The 24,731-nt window shown below is 43.7% G+C and overlaps 1 protein-coding gene across 1 annotated transcript in view; it reads right to left on the bottom strand.

The window, feature by feature from the left end:
* The window catches only part of LOC309550360 (vomeronasal type-2 receptor 26-like), a gene marked incomplete at both ends in the record, with an annotated part of 36,846 nt that extends 14,263 nt beyond the window's left edge, over positions 1–22,583 (bottom strand). The window contains 2 exons of the mRNA XM_082250757.1: positions 2,063–2,186; positions 21,843–22,583. Of these exons, the coding sequence (XP_082106883.1) occupies positions 2,063–2,186; positions 21,843–22,583 (865 nt within the window). The remainder of the gene's footprint in view (positions 1–2,062; positions 2,187–21,842) is intronic.
* Positions 22,584–24,731: the final 2,148 nt, after the last annotated feature.

Below are 24,731 nucleotides of genomic sequence, written 5' to 3'. Positions count from 1 at the left end.
TTTCTTTTAATTTTTAATATGTATGGGAATGTTGGGTATAATGAAGGGGCAGGACAATAAAAGAGACAGACAACCTAAGGCCCAATGTACTGTTAAGTTTAAAAACCAGGTAGCCAGGAAGTCAGGGTACTCAGGGTGCTAGATATGTCCACAATTACACCCAGAGTCCCAGACTATATCTGTGCTGTAAACCCACTTGCATTAGAGGATCTAAATCAGACAGAGTTTTCAAAATCCTATAGAAACATTACCAGTGCACAAAAGAACATGTTAATTCCCCCAAAAGTCGCAGGTTTCAAGAATCCTACAGTGTGTATAGAGTTCTATGGAAAAAACTGATGTAGGGAGGGTGGACTGTTCACAAGCACTGATAAACATATCCTGCCTACAGCTGACTGTGAACAGCCCATGAAATGAAACTTGCATGCATTACAGAAATAAAACTGTTAAACATAAAATATGAGCCATATTAAATGACAATATGGACATTTCTCACCTAGGAGAAGCCCTCAGGTTTCTGTTGTTCAGACAGAAACTGGGGTATTATGCAGAAAGTTATTAATACCCATTTTCACCCCAGGGTGGTCACATTCAGGGTTGGGAATCTATTGTGTCTGTGGCAATAAGGCCCATAGTTGACTTTCTCAGTGTGTCACAGTAACAGGTACTATAGCCTCTTTATTTCCAATGGTGTCCGCCCATCCTAATGAACACAGTCTTTTGGAGGTTTTGCCTTATCTCCTAAAATAATGAAAGTGGTGTATTTATATTGATGTTTATGATAATTATGATCTCTAGTTATCTGTTGAATTAAAATAATTATGTGCTTGGTTGATAAGGTTACCAAGGCCAAGGAGACAACCTATTTCAACTCTATACGGAAATGAGAAGTGATTGATGATGCTGAGTATGCTGTAATGAGAAATCTGTCACCTCAAACCCCCATGTATGAAGTAATCTCCGCCTCAGAACCTTACCAAGACTCGGACACCCCCCACTGAGGTTTGCCCTCTGGGCCAGTGTTCCAAGCGTAAGGGGCTGCTCCCTTGGAGGGATCTGATAAGCGGAATAGGTAGTTAGTTAGCCTGATCAATAAATTCTCAAGAGGAGGAAGATGTCGTGGCATACCTATCTCGCATTTTCTGGATACCTTATTGGCCTTTACAGGATGCCTTGACTGGCATTTAGAATGGTTATTTTAAACAAAATGTCTTTTGAGTTAATCTCATTCCCTTTGATTTCTTTACATGTGTCACTGAGCTTGCAAAGGCTAAGAATATATCAGATGACCGAAACAGTGGAAATTCCCTATCTCTCAGAATATCAACTCTGTCTGGACAGCTGACCACAAAGCCAATAATATCTTCTAAAAAGCCCCTTTGGAACTTTTATTGTGTGTCACCAAGAAATTTCCCCTGATGACAGAGAATCACGATCTAGATTGACATAATGCTTACTATAATTAGTTGTTAACTTTGATTGGATAAAAGATGTTAATAACAACCCATTTCTTGAACGTCAGATTGTAATGCCAAACCCATTTTTGAGTATATATAAACTCCAGCAATGTTGTAATAAATCAGGTCACTATGATTCAGCCATCTTGAGTCTTGTCTGATCTCATTATATATATAGCTATATATTGTCTGATTTGGTATCACTGACTAACAGGTAACAGGTATTTTGTACCTGAGGAAAATTCCACAACAGTGGGCCAACTCAATATTGAATCCTACGGACTAAGACTGGGATGCCATTAAATTTCATATGTGTGTGTAAAGGCAGGCGTCCCAATACTTTTGGTAATATAGTGCATATGTGAAGCGCTGCGTACATTGATGGCACTATATAAGTACCTGTAATAAATAGGTAGCAGTAGCAAAATACAACAGGGCAGGGCTGATACAATTCTTCTGATTTCAGTCCATAAACTCTTGTGTGCAGTCAGCTGACAACAGGACTTAGGGGCTAAATACATTTCTGGCAGGATCAACAGGTATTTTTCTCTACTTGTAGGAACCTTTAAAGTGATAAAACATGGGGAAATGTATACAAACCCTACCGGAAATGTTGGAGATCTCTCCTTCTGGACACGAGACACACTCATAGAAACATTTATGGATGGAAGATGCAAACTTTTTTCTGCTGCCAGGTAAACAGGGATCTGAGCACCGAGATACCGGAACCTGAAATCAGATATTATCGTTACTATAATGTAAATGTCCATCATTTCTCATGAGGCTGTACAAACTAAGTGTTACAAATAAGACTGAGGTTCAGGCTTTCCTCTCTAATGAGTTCAAGGTGAATTCTGCAGGTCTGAGATCCATTCAGGGGGCAGTATTTTGTGAGTTTTTATTCATTTGTGGTGTTTATTGATTTCTATTGTATCTTGATAGGGCCTCCATTTTTTAGGTACACTTTTTTTGTTTCTAAATTCCAGCCCCCCTATGTATGAATATACCATTAATGTACTTCTTTCGCTGAAATAAAAAAGCTTTCCTTTTATCCTACACACTCCTTACCTCATTGTCCAGCTGGATATAAAAAAAAACATTTCTCGATTACTTCCTGGACAGACCTCGGAAGGAGTGACCTCTTTACATCACCCTACATCATCTACCCTCCTACTCCAGCACATTATTACAACCCCCTCATCAGGTGCACAGTTTTCCTATGCAATCAGTGAATTCCATAGTCACTAAATACACAACCATAGATTGTTAATTTGGCAGGGTGTGCAGGAGCTGAGCGATCAGATAACAGCCTCTGTGGATAGAGCTGTAATATTGAAAACAGGAGAACTATGTTCTAGGTTCTGCAAAGCTCACCATACACTATACAATCCCCTTTAGATGTACCATCAACTACACTATATTACCAAAAGCATTGGGGCGCCTGCCTTTACATGCACATGAACTTTAACAGCTTCTGGATCGGAAGATTTTCCCCCTTAAAGCGGTTGTATCCTCAAAAAAAAAAAACCCTGCAGGACAAAGGTATAATGAGCTAGTATGCATTGCATACTAGCTCATTATGAAATACTTACCTTAGAACGAAGCCCCGACACGGTCGCCCGGACACCGCTGAGGCAGCTGACATCTTCCCTTGGCCTCTCTTCCGGGTTCGGCCGCTCTGGGGGCTGTGAGTGGCGTATTTTGATTGGCTTGCGCAAAAGGTATCGCGTCTACAAACTACAGGAAAGATTTATGTCCTTTTTATTTTTTACTAGTAATGGGGGTGATCTGTGATTTTTAGCGGAACTGCGACATTGCAGCAGACAGATTGGACCCCGAACTGACATTTTTGACACTTTTGGAGGGACCAGTTACATTACTACAGAAATCAGTACTAAAAATATGCACTGTTACTGTAATAATGACACTGGCAGGGAAGGGGTTAACCCAGGGGCGATCAAAGGGTTAATTGTGAGGCTAGGGGGTGCTTTCTAACTGTGAGGGGGTTGGGCTTGTAAAATCAACACAGAGACCTGTGTTCCTAAACAGGAGGGTCACAGGAGCTCTGCATTGATACCAGAGAGAACAACGGTCTGCTGTGTTTACAACGAAAGACCGCCGTTCTCTCGCCGTTCTTCACGGGGAGCAATCGCAGTTGCCCGGTGGCAATCGTGGCTGCCTGCCTCATAGATCGGCTTTCCCGCTGGCGATTCGCGGCGGCTGGTCGGCAAGTGGTTAAACACTCCACACTAACACACTACACTGACACACTATACTAACAATACACTAATACTCTACATTCAGAGACGCAATAAGTGAACACAATAACTCAGAGTAGAGCTGCACGATTCTGGCAAAAATGAGAATCATGATTTTTTGGCTTAGAATGAAGATCACGATTCTCAAAATCCGCCGCTGGGACCACACTTATGTTAAAGCAGACCGTCCGCCGTTTAAAAAAAAAATACCGGGGTTATTGCAGCTATCTACTGCCATAACCCCGGTATTTAATGTCAAAATTCCGACGTAAATACACGGTGGGCGGTCCGTAAATGGTGCACTGCAGGCATAACGCAATGGCATCCAGACCACATTTATTTTCTGTGTGACCTGGCCTGTACCCACCATAACATTGTGATGAGGTAGGTTGTGGCGCTTTGTGTAAAGAAAAAAAAAAATAGATATGCTGAATTTTATGCAACAAAGTCACCGCACACTTCACTGCATGTCATTGTACATTAACTTGATTGAACCATCATCTTGTAATGTGACATTTCAAAAAATAAAAATGAAAAAGTGGGAGAAACTTTTGTGAGTTTATATCAAATTATTATTTTCATTATATATATATATATATATATATATATATATATATATATATATATATATATATATATATATATATATATAAATAAAATATCATAAATAATATGATATAATGTAAATAATAATTTCATTTATTATATTATATTAATAATTCACAAGTCAAACTGCTGAAAAGGTAGTGTTATTTGCAGAAAATGTAATCCCTAAAAAAAATTAAATGTGTATTATAATGTGTGATGGAGATTATATATACAGTATATCTATCTCCACACATTATAATACACATTTAATTATTATTTTTTTTTTTTTTTAGGGATTGCACCCCCTCCTCTCCTCCCCTCCCCTCCTCTCCTCCCCTCCCCTCCCCTCCTTTCCTCCCCTCCTCTGTCGATTACCTCACGATGGAAAGCTCATCATGCTATGTGAGGGCTGGAGTGCAGCGTCCATGGGGCTTCTGAAGGTACCGCCCATGAGGGATTGCACCCCCTCCTCTCCTCCCCTCCCCTCCTTTCCTCCCCTCCTCTGTCGATTACCTCACGATGGAAAGCTCATCATGCTATGTGAGGGCTGGAGTGCAGCGTCCATGGGGCTTCTGAAGGTACCGCCCATCAGTGGATGCGGTCTCTCACTGCTGGCGTCAGTTCCTGTATCGGTGGCGACGCCGCCACTTGCGTTCCAGGCCCCGCCCCCAGAATCGCCGATAGTTAGAATGGAGATCGTATAGGGGGGTGAATCGGGATCGCGATCCTAAAACGATTAATCGTGCAGCTCTAACTCAGAGGCGTACCTAGAGCATTTGGCACCCGGGGCGGATCCTATATCTGGCATCCCCCCCGTTGATGGGTGATTTGTTGGGTGAATGACTGGTGTTAGCACTTTAATCATCCCGACACCATGCTTGATATATGGTGTCAGGATGATCAAATCGAACATTATTTATATTACTACATTGTAATATATAATGAAATAGTTGAACTCACCGTAATGCAGAATCAGTGGGAACCTTGAGCTTGTCACTTGCCAGATGCAGCGTGACACCGTTGCCTGCCACCAGATGCAGCGTGCCACCATCACCTGCCACCAGATGCAGCGTACCACCATCGCCTGCCACCAGATGCAGTGTGCCACCATTGCCTGCCACCAGATGCAGCGTGCCATCGTTGCCTGCCACCAGATGCAGCGTGCGACCGTCACCTGCCACCAGATGCAGCGTGCCACCATCGCCTGCCACCAGATGCAGCGTGCGACCGTCACCTGCCACCAGATGCAGCATGTGACCATCACCTCTCTCCAGATGCAGCGTGCCACCATCGCCTGCCACCAGATTCAGCGTGCGACCGTCACCTACCACCAGATGCAGCGTGCCACTGTCGTTCTGCCACCAGATGCAGCTTGCCACCATCGCCTGCCACCAGATGTAGTGTGCCACTGTTGCCTGCCACCAGATGCTGCGTGCCACCGCCCCCTGCCACCAGATGCAGCGTGCCACCATCGCCTGCCTCCAGATGCAGCGTGCGACCGTCACCTGCCACCAGATGCAGAGTGCCACCATCGCCTGCTACCAGATGTAGCATGACACCGTCGCCTGCCACCGGATGCAGTGTGCCACTGTTGCCTGCCACCAGATGCAGCGTGCCACCGTCGCCTGCCACCAGATGTAGTGTGCCATCGCCGCCTGCCACCAGATGCAGCATGCCACCGTCACCTGCCACCAGATGCAGCGTGCTACCGTCGCCCGCCTGCTCAGTGGGGATCAGCAAAGCGATCCCCTGCTGAGCAGGTGAATTCCACTAGGAAGGATCCAGCCTATGTGAAAGGGGCCAAGCAGGGACATGGTCACAAAAGCATACAATTTGGGGTACATGAGGAGACACCTGCCTATTGACTATGCACCATTGAAATAACAAGCCTTTCAATGCTGACCTTCTTTTGGAAGTGCTAGTAGCCTGGCTGTCATGTTAAGCTCAATGCTTCCAGCGGTTTTGGTGTTTATTAAAAGTCAGCAGGTACAAAAAGTGTATCCGCTGACTTTTATTAAACACACACTCACCTGTCCCACAATCCAGCAATGTGGCCAGCGGGAGCCTGGGTTTTCTCCCTTTGCTTTCCGAGGCGCCGGCATCTCTAGTGTGGGCACTCGGCTGTGACAGCTTGCAGCTTCACAGCCGAGTGCGCACTGCGCATGCGCGAGCCGTGCTGCGTGTCCTGAACGGCAATCTTCTGGGACCTGTGACATGTCCTAGAAGATTGCAGGGAGGGAGGGGGAGAGGAGAACTTCCACTCGAGCTACCTAGGTGGCCCCAGGGGAAGTGGGAGCGGCTACCTGTCAAATCTAGGTGCCTGCTCCCCCCCCCAAAAAATGACATGCCAAATGTGGCATGTCAGGGGGTCAGGACCATTTAAAGCAGAAGTTCCCCTTTTGGGTGGAACTCTGCTTTAAACTACTCTAAATCAAGGACACATAACCTGCATTGAGATGACGCCCCCCCCCCCCCTCACTCTCAGATTCCTCAGTTGGGACTCCGGCGGGGAGGAGAAGTCTGGCATAGCCAGCAATCACAAAACCCAATTACCTGCAGCTTCAGCATTCCCTCCCTGACAGCATGCCACTGGACCGGCGAAGAGGAGGAAGTGGGTGGAGCTAATTACTCAGCGCGGAGGAGCAGGTAGTTAAATCCTCCTCTGCTGTGAATGCTGGGGCCTCGGCCTCACTCTGTGTCTGTTTGTGTGCCTGACATCACGGGTTACTAGACACCAGGAGGCTAGCAACCAGTCCGGGAATCAGGTAATATAGCTGATAGGGTGGCTGCTGTGTATCAGTTTAATTGTGGGACACTGCATTTTCCCGGAATGAAGCCACCTGGAACAGACATGCCAGATACCCCCCCAATGTGTGACACCCGGGGCGGACAGGCGATGTGCGGACCGAACTTTTGCTCGGATCGAACTGTCCGCCCAACTCTAGTGATAGGCAATCAGAAAGTAAAAGCTGTGGGGTTTTTTTTTTGTTTTGTTTTTTTTTCCAAAAACTTAGCAAAATAAATTTTTGGCCTAAATTTATGAAGAAATTTGATTTTATCGGATATGTTTTTATAAGAGAAAGAAGAAAATATCATTTTTTTTTTTCGAATTTGTTGGTCTTTTTTTTGGGTTTATAATAATAAAAAACCCAGTGGTGATTACACCACCAAAAGAAAGCTCTGTGTGAAATAAATTATATAAATGTAATTTGCATGCAGTGTTGCATGACTGGGAAATCGCCAGTTAAAGTAGAGCAGTGCTGAATAGCAAAAAATGCTCTGGTCATGAAGGAGGTAAAACCTTCTAGAGGTCAAATGGTTCATAACAGACTTTTTTTTGGTGTGGGCATTTGTATTTCTTTGTCAAAGGGTAATAAGTGTTATTATGTACCCTGTAGTCATTCACCCACTATGGCTGGAATGTTTCGGAGGCCCCGTATTCTAAAGTGGGCTTTCAATTTATGATAAGTTCACCAGCAAATCACCAGATCCCTTTTGGGGCGCATGATGTGAGATGTGTTCCTTGCCTCCCAACATGGGCACAGTGTGAATTGTTGGTGGTGAGAGATGTTGTCTTTTATGGTTAAGAAAGGGGGCTGAATACTTGTTGCTTCCCCTTTCCTGGCCACCCAGGCTGCAAGGGTCTGAAATATATTTTAAGGGGGGCCCCCCTTGCCATTTTATTCTTAAATGGGACAATACGCATTTTTGTAAAACAAGAAAAAATGACATAGGGTCTTCTCTTCCTAAAATATCAAAATAGACCCTCATCCATGCATTCACCCTGGGCCACCAGCAAAGGAAGGTCAGCATATGTGTCACCCTCCTCTCTGGCTGTCAGGGCACCAATAGTAGGAGGACTCTAGGACCCAGCACCCATCAGAGCAGGAGAAAGAATCTAGGACGCAGCATCTCCGCCAGCACCTCACCTGGGCTTTTATAAGGGAGCCAGTCCTTGTCTAAAATGCTGTTTGATCTTCAGCTGCTACCAGCGTTCCCGTGTTTCCTGTTATTGCTGGTTACCGACTCGGCTTGTTCCAGATCTGTCTCTGGCTCTCTCCCTGACTTTGACCTTGGCTTGTTTAACAGATATCCTCTACCTGCTACCTGTCCTGACTTCGGCTTCCACTTGGCCTTGTCTCCTCTGCTACCAACCTGGCACCGAACCTTGGCTTGAATCATCTACCCTCTGTCTCAGCTACCCTAGTTTCCTGCTACATCTCACGGGTGCCACCTGCCTGCAGTAGCCCTGCAGCAGAACAGCGGTGTTCCTGAGCCCTTTTCTGCAAGCAACTCCCAAGTGACCTGTGCTACTTTGGGCCTGACTCCTCCTGTCTCACCTCCAGGGGAGTCTGGACCTTAGCTGCAAGGGAAGCCCTCTCTCCATTGGCCTCCAGCACTTGATACCTGATACTGGCCTTGTCCAGATGAAGCTTTTCCGTAACTGCTGTGTCACTGATCTTCCTATAGCGCCATATTCTGCTCATGTCTTGAGGACTCTCACTGTCAGTGGCACTAGGTTCATGACAGGTTGGCCCTCACAAGTGTCTAGGGTCACTGTTTCTAAATCTATTCCATAATGACATCAGTCACTGCATAGAATGCCCTATCAACTGTCATAATGACTGATGTCACTGAATACAATGGGTTATTTTCACACCTAATAATCTATCTTACAACTGTCATGCCTACCAATGTCACTGTATATATTCTGTCAACAACTAGCATAAGTATTCCTGTATGGTCACATTAGATCAGGCACCATATATCCAAGAGACACCTATATGAGCTCTGCAGGCTCCTACGACATTTATGTTGACCAGCAACACGAAAAACACAATGAGGCACCCAGTTAGAATTATTTTCTTTCCATTTATATTTCTTTTATATATTTTAAGAAGTGCTAAGGACATGTAAGGACATTCTGAACTTTTGAGGGCCCCATTGGATGTATTACTGACAATCTCTTGATTTCAGTGCTGCTGTTTTTCTTTAATAATTATATCTCGTGTTACATATTCCAAAGATTTATGGCCCCTGTTACCGAAATTAACGACCTTCACTGACTCCAAAAATTACCCCTTTCATGGACAGCCACATTTTCTAGTATATCTTAAAACAAGGCTCCCTATAATTCCAAATTATGAACCTCCTCAGCAAACAATATAAACCGAAAACATCAAGTAATGTCTTACTTTTCTGGTTTTCCAGAAGTTGGGTTCACTCATATTGGCAAATGTTTTAAGCACATAATCTGGTTCTTGAAGAGTGGAAATTTTGGTAGTCACAATATGTGAATCGTTAAAAAAAAAGATTTCTAAAATAAGATTTGCTGGAAATTCTTTCCTCTCATTAAAGTGGATCTTGACTCCGGTTGAGTACATTAAATGAACATTTCTCACATATTTGTGCAGCTTTTCATGGAAGACAGAAATACACACACTGTCATATACAGTTCTACAAAGTCTGAGATAAAATACAAAGTGGTCAGATTCAATGTACTAGGTGGCAATTCTCTAAACGTGAATAGAAATGAATGAATCAGGAGAATCACTCATTCTTTATTTCTTCATTATCCTGCAATGTCTCCATGTCTTTCTAATATGAAAATAATCCTCCAACCCTCTAATCCTGAGAGTCAATTATTTGTTTATTTTTCAGATTGGATAATTTTGTAAATATATATTTAGAATTATAAAAAAAATTGACATTTTTCTGTCTATAGCTCTCGGGCTATTACTCTAAGGGAGATAGGCAGAGGACAGAGAAGGCTTCAAATGAAGTGATTGGCACTGATTGTTATTAATCATTTTCAAACCCATCATTATGTATTGTTCATTACTCATTACCACAATGTTACCTTCTTTGAGGATTTTATAGCTATACCATCCCTCTCTTTTAGACTTCAAAGGGCTTAATATTGTTCAACAGTCAACTTTCATGGGATAGATCCTAAGGCCATAATCTCCATCTCCACCACTATTCATCTAATAAATAACTCTACACTTGGGTTGGGTCTGAGTTGGAATTTCTTTTTATATTCCTGTTGTAATTTTTTAATTTTTTGAACTGGGTTTAATATCAATAGTCTGTAGTATCTGGAGTAGAAAAGCCTTTCCAGTCTGATAGAGCACCCAATAACAGTGTTTTTTGTTTTACAATTTATTGGTAAACACATATTGAAACATAACCGTCTACCAAATAAGTTCAGACTTGTCAATTCTACTAGTAGGGAGTAACTGAGATGACAACAGTGGTCAGTGAATTTGGGGTGAGGTTAATAACTTCCAATTCTCCCCTGATATACTAGTTTTTTTGGTTATTAATTTGTCCAAACACCGTATGTTTTACTGTATATCCCAATATGTTCTCCCTTTTATTGCTCCATGTGATCCCCTGAAAAAAGCTGCTGATGACTTGGGGACAATAGGCCACTAATCAAACAAAGTAAAAAATGTGCAAATTTGTGATGAAGGACAAATTAGAAGTGTGTGCACTTGTACCCCTCGAAAGTGGTGTAGAAGTGGAGGGAGTGCGGTGACTCCATGGAATTTTTTTAAAAAAAGAATAATAATAATAATAATTGAATTAATTTCATATTTTCCAAAAAAATATGACAAAAATGTACAACTTCAAAAAACTTGCCATGCCTCTTACTAGTTGCCATTGTAGTTTGGGGGAGTTTTCACATTAGAAAATTTCTGTTCAGTACAGTCAACAGAGCTATGCGTTTAATTGTTTGACCTCAAAATCGCCACCAGTTAATAAATTACTTTTTGTGTATAAATGCCTTACTCTGAATATATGGGTTAAGGCAAAGTATATTCAAGGTAAAAGTAATATTCAGGCAGATGTTCTCTCGATTCCAGATGTCATTTTTCAAGCTCATGCTGGATGCAGACAGATGTGGAACCTCATGCCTTCAGCATCTATGGAATATCATTTGATATGTAATATCATCTGGAAATCAATGACTCCTTCTGTCAACGAGTCTGTGGTAGTGAGCCCTTATAGATCCCTAGCTCAGGATTCCCCAGGGCGTGGAGTCTAAGCCCCAGCCTGCTTCTTCACCAGGGCCCCTGATGGTGGGGATGGACTTGCAGCAGACTGGAACCAGGTCGCGGCCCCCAGGTAGGCCCAGCTGAGGATGTGGAGACCGCTGGCGTGTGCAGGGTAAATAGGAGACTATAAGGAGATCCAGGAGACAAGCCGAGGTCAGGACAGGCAGCAGACGAACATAGACGGAGAAACGAAGCCGGGTCGGTACACAGGAGATCAGATACAATAGCCAAGGGATACACGGATGGGAGCTCAGAGAACAGCGATGTTGCTCAAGCAAGGAGCAGTGCACTGAGCATGTGTATATATAGGGAAGCAAACAGGGAGGTGACCCAGGAAGGAAGTAATTGACAGGAACAGGATATAACCCACAGTGGAGCAGGCGACGCCCATAGAAGCCCAAACACCACATGTGAAGGGAGGTAAGACAGAAGCACTGCAGCAAGGAGGTAAGAATATACAGACAAAACTATAGGCTAACTCGGGACACCTTCTACTTGGTTTGGATATGCCTCTGCTTGGTTTTTATGGCTAATGTTCCTTAATGAACATAATACGTCTTTATTGTCATTTTTGGAAAGCTTAGTGCTCTTGTTTCTAAATTCATTAATGCCCAAAAAATATTCATGGTCTCATATTAACAAATTTTATTTCGGAATCTCCTTTTTTCTCAAACGACTTACCATCATGCTTTAGTTTCTTCTCGGTACGTCAAGCCATGAAAGGCTATAAGAAATCTAACTTTTCAGCAGATGGCAGATTTCCTATTACTCCGCAGTTTTACAAAAGACATTCGCTTCTCTCTTTTTGAAGCAAGTCTATTTAGCACATTTTTTTTCTATTAGTTTTTGTTTTGCTGCTTTGCATATATCTGAAATTGTTCTCTCAAATGGTAAATGCGGACTACGATTTTTAAGATATTATATAATGGAATAATAAAGTTAAAATATTTATCAGGCTGTCAAAAACTGACCAGTTAGGTAAAGGATCTTGGGTTACACTATATTGCTGTGCAGACACTAATATTCGTCCTGTTTTACTATTAAGGCAATATCTTATGTTGAGGCCTCCTATTGGTGAGTTTTTGTTTATTCACGCAAATGGTTTACCTTCAACAAAATTCCAGTTTATTAAAGTACTTAAAAAAGGTTTACGGTTTCTCCAGCTAGGAAATTTCCCAATTTCATCTTATTCATTCCGTATAGGGGCTGCAACAGAGGCAGCCAAAATCGATTTAGATTCTGCAGTAGTTAAAAAAATAAGTAGATAAAAGTCGTATATTGGGCCTGCTTTGTCTTTTTGAATTCAAGACAAATAATGGAATATTTGAATTGTCGGGCATTCCTATGTGTTATGGACCAAACAAAGAGCAGCTTGCAGGATCTACATGGATTTGGACCTGCTGCTTTTTCGTCTTTTTTGGTAAGCTGGGTATGCCTTGGGAGGACTTGATGCACTTGTCATATGACTGGCTACTCTCAGACATGGGCGTCCGCATGTGGGGGGCAAGGGGGGGCAAGTGCCCCCCCCCCTGAATCTGAACTTCCCCTTTAAAGTGGTTGTTAAGCCACTTCATACTATCCTGTTTGGTCTGTTTAATGATCCTGTGTGCCTGTGCCCCTGTGTCTGTGTATGTGTTTTAAAAAAATAAGTCGTTCTTTACCAGTTTTCAAAGTGCTGATCGCCACTCACGTGACCCGTCGTCTCTCTCCTCTTCCAGTCTGACAGCTGCCTGCAGCTGGTGGGGCAGAAGATTCCCCGCTGACGTCAGTCGGGAGGGGAGAAGGAGGGGAAGGAGGAGAGGAGAGTAGGAGAGAGGCAGCGGGTCACGTGAGCGGTGATCAGCACTCTGAAAACTGGTAAAGAGCGGGTTATTTTTCCCCTTTAAAAATAAATACTCGCGAGACTGACATATAACTGACATCAGCAGCCATGCGGACCACTGTCCTCAGCCCCAGGCTCCGCTGCTATCATTCCAGGAACTGGGGAGCCCGGGGGCAAGAAAATTGAGGAGATTTGTGGCCCCCGTGCACAGAGGCAAAGCATGTGACTTCACAGCACATACTGATATCAAATGCATGCATGCGCCGCCTGCATGAACCCAAAACAGAGAGGGTCAGCTTTGCTTTTGCATCAGGTTTCTCAAACCTTTGAATGCCTGTGCTTTATGTAATAATGACTAAGCCCCTCCCCTTCATGACATTGTTGAAAAGGGGCGGAGCATGGCTGACCTTAAAATGATGCCCCCTCCCCCGGAAAAAGTTCTTTGGAAGCCCATGCTCTCAGATATTTTAATCATCCATTTAGGTGGTAATGACATTGTAAAAAAGGAAGACTTTAGATTTAATCTTTTACGTGTGTACTACAATTCAGCAATTTAAAGTATTATCTCCCAGTACTGACATTGTTTTCTCCACGATCATCCCTCATTTGGTTTGGATAAATTCTGCTATGTTGAAACCATTTGAGAAAATTCCTAAACAAATTATTAAGGATGTTAGAAAAATGTTTATCTTTAGGGTATGGGCTCTTTCACACGGTCCGCCTCCATAGGCGGATCCGTGTTGCTCAGCAGGGATCGATCCGCCGATCCCCGCTGAGCCGGCGGATGACAGCTCCATCTCCGCTTGCAGTGCGGAGAGGGTGGTGTCACAGCCCCTGCTGCTCTCTATGGGGGATCGGATGAGAGCGAACCGCCTGTCCGCTCTAATCCGATCCAATCCCTGAACGGATGGAAAAATAGGGTTTCCATCCGTCCAGATTTCACGGACAGGATCGGATGCGGATGTCAGCGGATGTCAGCGGAGGTGTCTCCGCTGACATCCGCTGCCCCATAGAGCTGCATGGAGGATCCGATCAGATCCGCCTAAAAAACTGACAGGCGGATCTGATCGGATCGCCCGTGTGAAAGAGCCCTATGTCTTTTCTTTTCGCCACCGGAATCTAGAGGGTGTTTTTTTTTTTGGGGGACAAACTATAATTTGATATGATTTGATTTAAGGGTATCTTTATTACAACTCGAGCCAAAAAAATGCTGAGTTGTTGAGTGGTTGAAGTTATGTTTGTATGTAATTTATTCATACGTTTTAATTGATGTGATGTGATACTTAAAGAAATGTATATAAACCAATAATAAAGGCCATGGCCCATTGCTTTTTCCAAAAGTAAAATTATTTCTGTTTATTTTTTGCATGTCTGTGAATAGCTGCTTTCAATCCAATGTAAAGGAAAAACGGGAATGGGTTTCAAGGCCTCCCTTATCCTCATGGGATTGAAGCAGTAGCAGTTTCAAGGCGCCCAAATACATTGGTGAGGGGCGGTGGGCTTGTGACTGTCATATTACGGGAGTCTTGTATCTCGGCCACCTGACCTTAGAAAGTTCTAGAGCCCTTTGGGGTCCCTATATAAAGGGGTTCCGACAGGGGCTAGGTGCCAGTCGCCTCAGGAAGTCATCAAGGGTGGAGCTCCCCACCCTGCCACCCTTGTTGTGGCCTTTCTTATGTGGTGGGTGACCTTTATTAACCAGTTCTGGACCAGAAGGATTTGCCCCCTTAATGACCAGGCCATTTTTCGTGATTCAGCACTGCGTTACTTTAACGGAAAATTGCGCGGTTGTGCAACGCTGTACCCAAATAAAATTGATGTCCTTTTTCCCCACAAATAGAACTTTCTTTTGGTGGTATTTGATCACCTCTGCAATTTCTATTTTTTGTGCTATAAACACAAAAAGAGCGACAATTCAGAAAAAAAAAAAAAAAAAACAATATTTTTCACATTCTGCTATATAACATTCCCGAAAAAAAAAAAAGCAAAAATTAAAATTTTTTATCCTTTTAGGCCAATTTGTATTCTGCTATATGTTTTTGGTAAAAAAAAATCCCAATAAGTGTGTTTTGGCTGGTTTGCGCAAAAGTTGTCGCGTCTACAAACTACGGGAAAGATTTATGGTATTTTTATTTATTTTATTTTATTTTTTTTTTTACTGGTAATGTCGGCGATCTGCGATTTTTAGCGGGACTGCGACATTGTGACAGACAGATCGAACCCCCAACTGACCTTTTTGACACTTTTGGGGGGACCAGTGACATTACTACAGTAATCAGTGCTAAAAATATGCACTGTTACTATAATAACACTGGCAGGGAAGGGGTTACCCTAGGGGTGATCAAAGGGTTAAGTGTGAGCCTAGGGAAGTGATTATAACTTTGGGGGGGTGGTCTTGTGAAATGACCATAGAGACCTGTGATCCTATATAGAAGGATCACAGGCGCTCTGTGATCATTTGAAAGAGATGAACAGTCGGCTGTGTTTACAACAGCTGACCGTTCTTCTCTCACAGACTTTACTTGCAAGCCCAGTCTCATATGTAAAATGTCTGCTGTCACACCTGGCAACAGTGAGGAAGTTCCTTTGAGACTACATGGGGTGTCAAAGAGCCTGAGATGCCTGCTGTAGTTTCATTCTATGGCCACCTGGGTGAAAAAGCATGTTAAAGTAATGCAAAGGACATGGCAGAGTAGTTCCAGATCCAACACATGGGGAAAACTCTTGTTCATCATGACTCAAATGCTGAAATTGCCAATCCAGTGATTAAAGAGAATGACTGTCCACTGTGAACTAGGAGTGACCTCCAGTTTAGAGACCCGCTGAATGGTACATTGAGAGACACTTGCCTCTTTACAATGTGCTGTTTAGTGACGATGCAAGAGGTAAAGTTGCTGGTGCATATGTGATATTGATTACTGATCAATGTGAAGTTTACTGCTACTGGGCATATACCTATGTCATGTAGACTAAATGCTGAGGTGAATGTGGCAGGGGTGACCACTGAGCAGGATGTATTATCTCCCCTGGCAACAGTGTCTAAGACAGCAGAGGTGTCCCTGGAAGCCTCCAAGAAGCTTGGTGTGTTAGAGGTTACCCAGGGCCACTGTGAGGCCACCCTGTTGGGTGAGAGTATTTCCACAATGAAGGGTAGGAGAAGAGTGTGGAGGTTATGAAGGTGAGCAGTATGTGTGGAAGATGGGTGCAGAGGGTACAACAGAGGGCAGTATGTACAGGAGAGGAGTGTGGAGGGTATGACAGAGGGCAGTATGTACAGGAGATGAGTGTGGAGGGTATGACAGTGGGCAGTATGTACAGGAGAGGAGTGAAGAGGGTATGACAGAGGGCAGTATGTACAGGAGAGGAGTGTGGAGGGTATGACAGATGGCAGTATGTACAGGAGATGCATGTGGAGGGTATGACAGAGGGCAGTATGTACAGGAGAGGAGTATGGAGGGTATGACAGAGGGCAGTATGTACAGGAGAGGAGTGTAGAGGGTATGACAGGGGGCAGTATGTACAGGAGATGAGTGAAGAGGGTATGACAGAGGGCAGTATGTACAGGAGATGAGTGAAGAGGGTATGACAGAGGGCAGTATGTACAGGAGAGGAGTATGGAGGGTATGACAGAGGGCAGTATGTACAGGAGAGGAGTGTGGAGGGTATGACAGAGGGCAGTATGTACAGGAGAGGAGTATGGAGGGTATGACAGAGGGCAGTATGTACAGGAGAGGAGTGAAGAGGGTATGACAGAGGGCAGTATGTACAGGAGAGGAGTATGGAGGGTATGACAGAGGGCAGTATGTACAGGAGAGGAGTGAAGAGGGTATGACAGAGGGCAGTATGTACAGGAGAGGAGTATGGAGGGTATGACAGAGGGCAGTATGTACAGGAGAGGAGTGTGGAGGGTATGACAGAGGGCAGTATGTACAGGAGAGGAGTGTGGAGGGTATGACAGAGGGCAGTATGTACAGGAGAGGAGTGTGGAGGGTATGACAGAGGGCAGTATGTACAGGAGAGGAGTGTGGAGGGTATGACAGAGGGCAGTATGTACAGGAGAGGAGTATGGAGGGTATGACAGAGGGCAGTATGTACAGGAGAGGAGTGTGGAGGGTATGACAGAGGGCAGTATGTACAGGAGAGGAGTATGGAGGGTATGACAGAGGGCAGTATGTACAGGAGAGGAGTGAAGAGGGTATGACAGAGGGCAGTATGTACAGGAGAGGAGTATGGAGGGTATGACAGAGGGCAGTATGTACAGGAGAGGAGTGTGGAGGGTATGACAGAGGGCAGTATGTACAGGAGAGGAGTGTGGAGGGTATGACAGAGGGCAGTATGTACAGGAGAGGAGTGTGGAGGGTATGACAGAGGGCAGTATGTACAGGAGAGGAGTGTGGAGGGTATGACAGAGGGCAGTATGTACAGGAGATGAGTGAAGAGGGTATGACAGAGGGCAGTATGTACAGGAGAGGAGTGTGGAGGGTATGACAGAGGGCAGTATGTACAGGAGAGGAGTGTGGAGGGTATGACAAAGGGCAGTATGTACAGGAGATGAGTGAAGAGGGTATGACAGAGGGCAGTATGTACAGGAGAGGAGTGTGGAGGGTATGACAGAGGGCAGTATGTACAGGAGATGAGTGAAGAGGGTATGACAGAGGGCAGTATGTACAGGAGAGGAGTGTGGAGGGTATGACAGAGGGCAGTATGTACAGAAGATGAGTGAGAAGAGTATGACAGTGGGCGGTATGTACAGGAGAGGAGTGTAGAGTATATGACAGAGGGCACTATGTACAGGGGATGAGTGTGGAGGGTATGTCACATGTAAAGATATAATAAAATATTTACATCTTATGGTGTGGTTGCACGTTGTCTGTGGTTGTGAGGCCGGTTGGATGTACTGCCACATTCTCTGGAACGACTTTGGAGATGACTTATGGTAGAGAAATGAACATTTAATTCACAGGCAACAGCCATGGTGGACATTCCTGCAGTCAGCATGCCAATTGCACACTCCCTCAAAATTTTCGACATCTGTGGCATTGTGCTGTGTGATAAAACTGCACATTTTAGAGTGGTCTTTTATTGTGGCCAACCTAAGGCACAACTGGTGCAATAATCATGCTGTCTAATCAGCATCTTGATATGCCACACCTGTGAGATCTAGACAGATTTGTGAACAATATTTAAGAGAAATAGGCCTTTTGTGTACATAGAAAAAGTCTTTGATCTTTGAGTTCAGCTCATGAAAAATGAGGGCAAAAACAAAAGTGCATTTATCATTTTGTTCTGTGTATATATACTGTACACCCCTAACATTTTTGTAAATACTTTATTATACCTTTTCATGTGACAACACTGAAGAAATGACACTTTGCTACAATGTAAAGTAGTGAGTGTACAGCTTGTATAACAGTGTAAATTTGCTGTCCCCTCAAAATAACTCAACACACAGCCATTAATGTCTAAATCGCTGGCAACAAAAGTGAGTACACCCCTAAGTGACAATGTCCAAATTGGGACCAATTTGCTATTTTCCCTCCCCGGTGTCATGTGACTCGATAGTGTTACAAGGTCTCAGATGTGAATGGGGAGCAGGTGTGTTAAATTTGGTGTTATCACTCTCACTCTCTCATACTGGTCACTGGAAGTTCAACATGGCACCTCATGGCAAAGAACTCTCTGAGGATCCGAAAAAAAGAGTTGATGCTCTACATAAAGATGGCCTAGGCTATAATAAGATTGCCAAGACCCTGAAACTGAGCTGCGCTGCAGACCATTCAGCAGTTTAACAGGACAGGTTCCACTCAGAACAGGCCTCGCCATGGTGGACCAAACAAGTTGACTGCACGTGATCAGCGTCATATGCAGAGGTTGTCTTTGGGAAATAGACATATGAGTGCTGCCAGCATTGCTGCAGAGGTTGAAGGGTTGGGGGGAGTCAGCCTGTCAGTGCTCAGACCATACAACGCACACTGCATCAAATTGGTCTGCATGGCTGTCATCCCAGAAGGAAGCCTCTTCTAAAGATGATGCACAAGAAAGTCCACAAACAGTTTTCTGAAGACAAGCAGACTAAGGACATGGATTACTTGAGCCATATCCTGTGGTCTGATGAGACCAAGATAGACTTATTTGGTTCAGATGGTGTCAAGTGTGTGTGGCGTCAATCCGGTGAGGAGTACAAAGATAATTGTGTCTTGCCTACATTTAAGCATGGTGGTGGGAGTGTCATGGTCTGGGGCTGCATGAGTGCTGTCGGCACTGGGGAGCTACAGTTCATTGAGGGAACCATAAATGCCAACATGTGCTGTGACATACTGAAACAGAGCATGATCCCCTCCCTTCGGAGACTGGGACGCAGGGCAGTATTCCAACATAACGACCCCAAACACACCTCCAAGACGACCACTGCCTTGCTAAAGAAGCTGAGGGTAAAGGTAATGGACTGGCCAAGCATGTCTCCAGACCTAAACCCTATTGAGCATCTGTGGGGCATCTTCAAACGGAAGGTGGAGGAGCGCAAGGTCTCTAACATCCACCAGCTCTGTGATGTCATCATGGAGGAGTGGAAGAGAACTCCAGTGGCAACCTGTGAAGCTCTGGTGAACTCCATGCCCAAGAGGGTTAAGGCAGTCCTGGAAAATAATGGTGGCCGCACAAAATATTGACACTTTGAGCCCAATTTGGACATAATCTCTTCGATGTGTACTCACTTTTATTTCCAGCGGTTTAGACATTAATGGCTGTGTGTTGCGTTATTGTGAGGGGATAGCAAATTTACACTGTTATACAAGCTGTACACTCACTACTTTACATTGTAGCAAAGTGTCATTTCTTCAGTGTTGTCACATGAAAAGATGTAATAAAATATTTACAAAAATGTGAGGGGCGTACTCACTTTTGTGAGAAACTGTATATACATTGCTTATATACATTTTTAACCTACTGGTGCTGATATATAGGAGGAAAGATGTCTTCATCCATTCGCACTAGCTGCTCTCCCAGATTCTTCACCTCAGAGTTTGAGAATCTGGGATGGAGATAGTTCAGGGTAAAGACCAGAGAAATCTTCAGATCTCACTTTCATAAACTGGCCATTTGGGACAGAACGGTTGTGTGCTGTGATGTGAGGTGGAGAACATGTTCTCTGCTCCTCATCTCAGCTACATAAACTGGTACATACGAGAGATCAGCTGTGATCCTGAGGATAACGGCTTTTCTCTGTTTCATAAACGGACACCTTAACTAGAAATGTATATGAAGTATACATAAATATATATTATAAATATATATAATATAAATGCATTGAAAATATATATATGAATCTGGCCTATGTGAATGTCTCCTAACATAGTATATACAAAGCAATTCGTAAAAAAAATCAATAAAAAAAAAAAAAGAGGGTAATTTCAGTTTTCCTGATCACCCAGACAGTAAGGCCCCATTCACACCCCATGTTTCCAAAAGAGATCCGTTCATATCTGCATGAGCGTCTGCAGAACTTTTTCTGGGGGGGGGGGCATCAATTTAAGTTCAGCCATGCTCCGCCCCTTTTCAACAATGTCCTGAAGGGGAGGGGCTTAGTCATTATCACATAAAGCGCAGGCATTCAAAGGTTTGAGAAACCTGATGCAAAAGCAAAGCTGACCCTCTCTGTTTTGGGTTCGTGCAGGCGGCGCATGCATGCACGTGACGTCAGTACCTCACATGCCATGCCTCTGTGCACAGGGCCACAAATCTCCTCAATTTCCTTGCCCTTGGCTCCCCCTCTCCTGGAATAATAGCACCGGGGCCTGGGGCTGAGGACAGTGGTCCGCGTGGCTGCTGATGTCAGTTACCGTGCAAGCTGCGACTCGCGAGTATTTATTTTTAAAGGGGAAAAATAAGCCACTCTTTACCAGTTTTCAGAGCGCTGATCGCTGCTCACGTGACCCGCCACCTCTCTCCTCCTCTCGGCCTCTCCTCCTCCCCTCCTGACTGACGTCAGTGGAGAATCCTCGGCCCCGCCCGCTGCAGGCAGCTGTCAGACAGGAAGAGGAGAGCTGGCAGGTCACGTGAGTGGCGATCAGCACTCTGAAAACTGGCAAAGAACGGCTTATTTTTTTAAAACGTACACACAGACACAGGGGCACAGGCGCAGAGGATTATTAAACAGACCAGACAGGATAGTATAAAGTGGCTTAATAGCCACTTTAAAGGGGAAGTAAAGATTCCAGGAGTCACCACTTGCCCCCCCCCCCTGCCCTCCCCAATGCGGACGCCCATGCATATCTGTGTAATCTAAAGTCGCAGTGAATTGAAAGTAGTTCCTGCACTACTTTGGTCAGACTTTCATGCAACTTGAGTGTCAAAGACTTCAATGTAAACCCTCAAAAGTTGCATTAAAGTCACACCTGCATGTTACACATGTGACTTGTATGCAAATTTGTAGAGAACAATCTACAAACAATCACATTGATTAAAGCCAAAGTTGCACCCATCCAAAGTCTCATCAAAATCGCGTCAAAGTCGCACTGTAAAGTCACAACGGAAATCACACGATTTTGAAGTCGCACAATCGTGAATTTACTCCAAGAAGGATCTCAGTTCATTCAAATAATACTTATATAATATAGGACAGAATCATAGTAATATAAACACTTATTATCCAACTTACTATGTGCTGAAATCTATTTTGTTTAGATTTATTTTTCATCATGTACATTTCATGTAGAGCACTGGCCAGAAAATATGCAGCCGTGTATGCATTGGAAGGTATAGATGTAAGACCAGTTAATAGGTATGACCAACCTGTAAAATTAGGACAAGGTTTTAAATGATCTTTAAAGAGTATTTCAAAAACATCATTTTTGTATCGATTTGGGGAAAGGCAGCTAAAATAGATAATCCAAATGTCTTCCAGTATTGGGTCATTTAAGCGTTTAGGAAACCGGCTATGACTATAAATATTGTCAACTATGTTGAATTTTGGTGGCCATAAAAATATGAAGCTGCAGTTGATTGGTGTAAAGTCACTCTTATACCCAGTACTTAGTTTACTCCATGATGGTGGAAAAATAAATGTGATATTTCCTATAACAGAGGGTATATGAGACACAAGCTTCTCAAATTGCTTTGTGTAAGGCCCACACACTATGACAACTTTAGCTGTTGATTTACTAATAGTCCTTATTTTCTGAATATCATTTTTAATATTCATGATGAGTGGAATGATATAATCTGTGCAGATCCCATGTTGGCTCAGCATCTTACTCAGTTCTTGGGACTCCTTATCACCACTGCCATCCTCTGATGATAATATTCCAACCCAATTCCACCCAAAATGCTGCAATAATTTTAAAATAGCTGCATAACGGACCCGGTCGTCTGGTGTCATACGGAATAGCGTTGGATACATTCTTCCATCACTCAGAGGAGTGTCAGTGACTCGATAACTGATCTGGATAAGATGTTTAGAAATATTTTAATGAGATGTTATTATTCAAACAACGGAAATATGAGAAACGTAATATATAAATGGCACACAATGATCTCTTGTCATATTTTTTTTTTGTTCTAACAAAAAGAGGTACTTGTCAGAATTTATATGATAGGGATCTAAGCATGTGACAACACACAATGCCTACTTACCTTCTCCAGCCTCACATCCAGCACTTAAAGTGGTTGTAAACCCCATTCATGAAATTTGACCTAGGCACATACCGTATTTGCCGGCGTATAAGACGACTGGGCGTATAAGACGACCCCCAACTTTTCCAGGTAAAATATAGATTTTGGGATATACTACCCCTCTTCCAACGCACACCAAATACAAATTAAAAAAGCATCACATTTGATTTCAATATGGTCAATATTTCAATATTTGATTTCAAACTATGACCCAATAGTGTTAGAGGATAATATATTTGGCAAGTTTTAACTCAGGAAACAAAATAAAAAATGGCCCCTGATCTCAGTGACAGTGTTTTTTAATTTTTGAATGCATGTTTGAATTCAGCATCCTGTCTGTAATGCAAAGATATTTTTGCTTTCTGTACACAACCAGCCCTTCCACATTTATATAGTGTGATCCAGCACCTAGATGCTATCTATGATTAAAAATACCATATGCCTGGGGTATGCAAAAAAGAGATAGAGAGAGCAGCCATGTGACCAGAAAAACATGCCTCTTTCACCTGTCTGGCCCGCCATTGTATCCTGTTACCGTACCTTCTTCTCTGCCTCTCAGATCTCGCACATGCGCGCCTGCACCGCTTTACTGCAGTCCTCGGGAGCGAGACACAGAGAAGGAGGTACGGTAATAGGATACAAGGGCGGGCCAGACGGGTGAAAGAGGCATACCATAGTCTCTGAGACAGGGAGGGCTTGGAAGCAGGGAGAGCCAATCCAAGCAGGCATACCGTGGCCCTTTTTGAGTCCCCCCCCCCCCCATCGCATAGTTCAGTCGGCTCCGAAGTTTCAGCATCCGCCCTATAAGACGATACCCGGCGTATAAGACGACCCCCGACTTTTGAGAAGATTTTCCTGGGTTAAAAAGTCGTCTTATACGCCGGAAAATACGGTATATCTGTAGTGTTAACTTATCTCTCTCCAAAGCTCTAAGTGCCGTGTCTTTCTGCTGCTCTGTTCCTCTGTTATCAGCAGAGTCACTTCTGACACACAAGATAACAGCAGCTGAAAATTTGTGTCGAGGAGGGAGCTTACAGGTAGATTAGCAGGGAGCTTGTCTATTAGAAGTACAGCTCTGCCTATGTGGAATGGGGGGGGGGGGTGTCCCTTTCCTCTCCAGTTATCTCTCACACAGCGTTAGCCCAGACTCCACACCCATTTGTAGAGCTTGTCTATTAGGAGTAAAGCTCTGGGGGGTGTTTACCTTTCCTCCAATCAGCTCTCACACAGTGTTAACCCAGACTCCACACCCATTTGTAGAGCTTGTCTATTAGGAGTACAGCTCTGCCTATGTGGAGTGGGGGGTGTGTCCCTTTCCTCCAATCAGCTCTCACACAGTGTTAGCCCAGACGCCACACCCACCTCTATGTACAGTATGTACTGCTGAAACAGGAAGAAAGATTTGTAACACAATCTCTACTTTCCAAACAGTGTAGAAAGGGAAAGACAGCAGATATACATGTAAAAAAACAAGGAAATTCTGCACTAAACGTGTAAGATTTTCATAATGTGATATACAAAAATGTGAACAAGTAAGCAGCTCACACAGACCTATAGAAAAAAAAGTCCAAATAAATGTATAAAGTAAACGTGTAGTGCTTAAAATAATGTGTCAAAAGTGAATCTTAAATCAAATGAAAACATGATTCTAAATAGAAAATATGAAATATGTGAAAAAGTCCATAAAAGTCCATATACAAGAAAAAATGCATCAAAAAAGACTTGTATTTGATGGAGAACCACAAGTCCCAGCATGCAGATGAAAGTGTTAATCCCTCCACGACAGACGAGAAGAAAAAAGGAAGTGATTGGCTGCTTACCAGAGGCTGTTGGCCACCCAAATTAATGGAGAAGCCAAATTGCGCTTATGAAAAGT

The sequence above is a fragment of the Pelophylax lessonae genome, assembly GCF_965119305.1.
Source record: "Pelophylax lessonae genome assembly, chromosome: 1".
NCBI classification, from domain to species: domain Eukaryota; kingdom Metazoa; phylum Chordata; class Amphibia; order Anura; family Ranidae; genus Pelophylax; species Pelophylax lessonae.
This window is presented reverse-complemented; position numbering and strand designations above follow the sequence as displayed.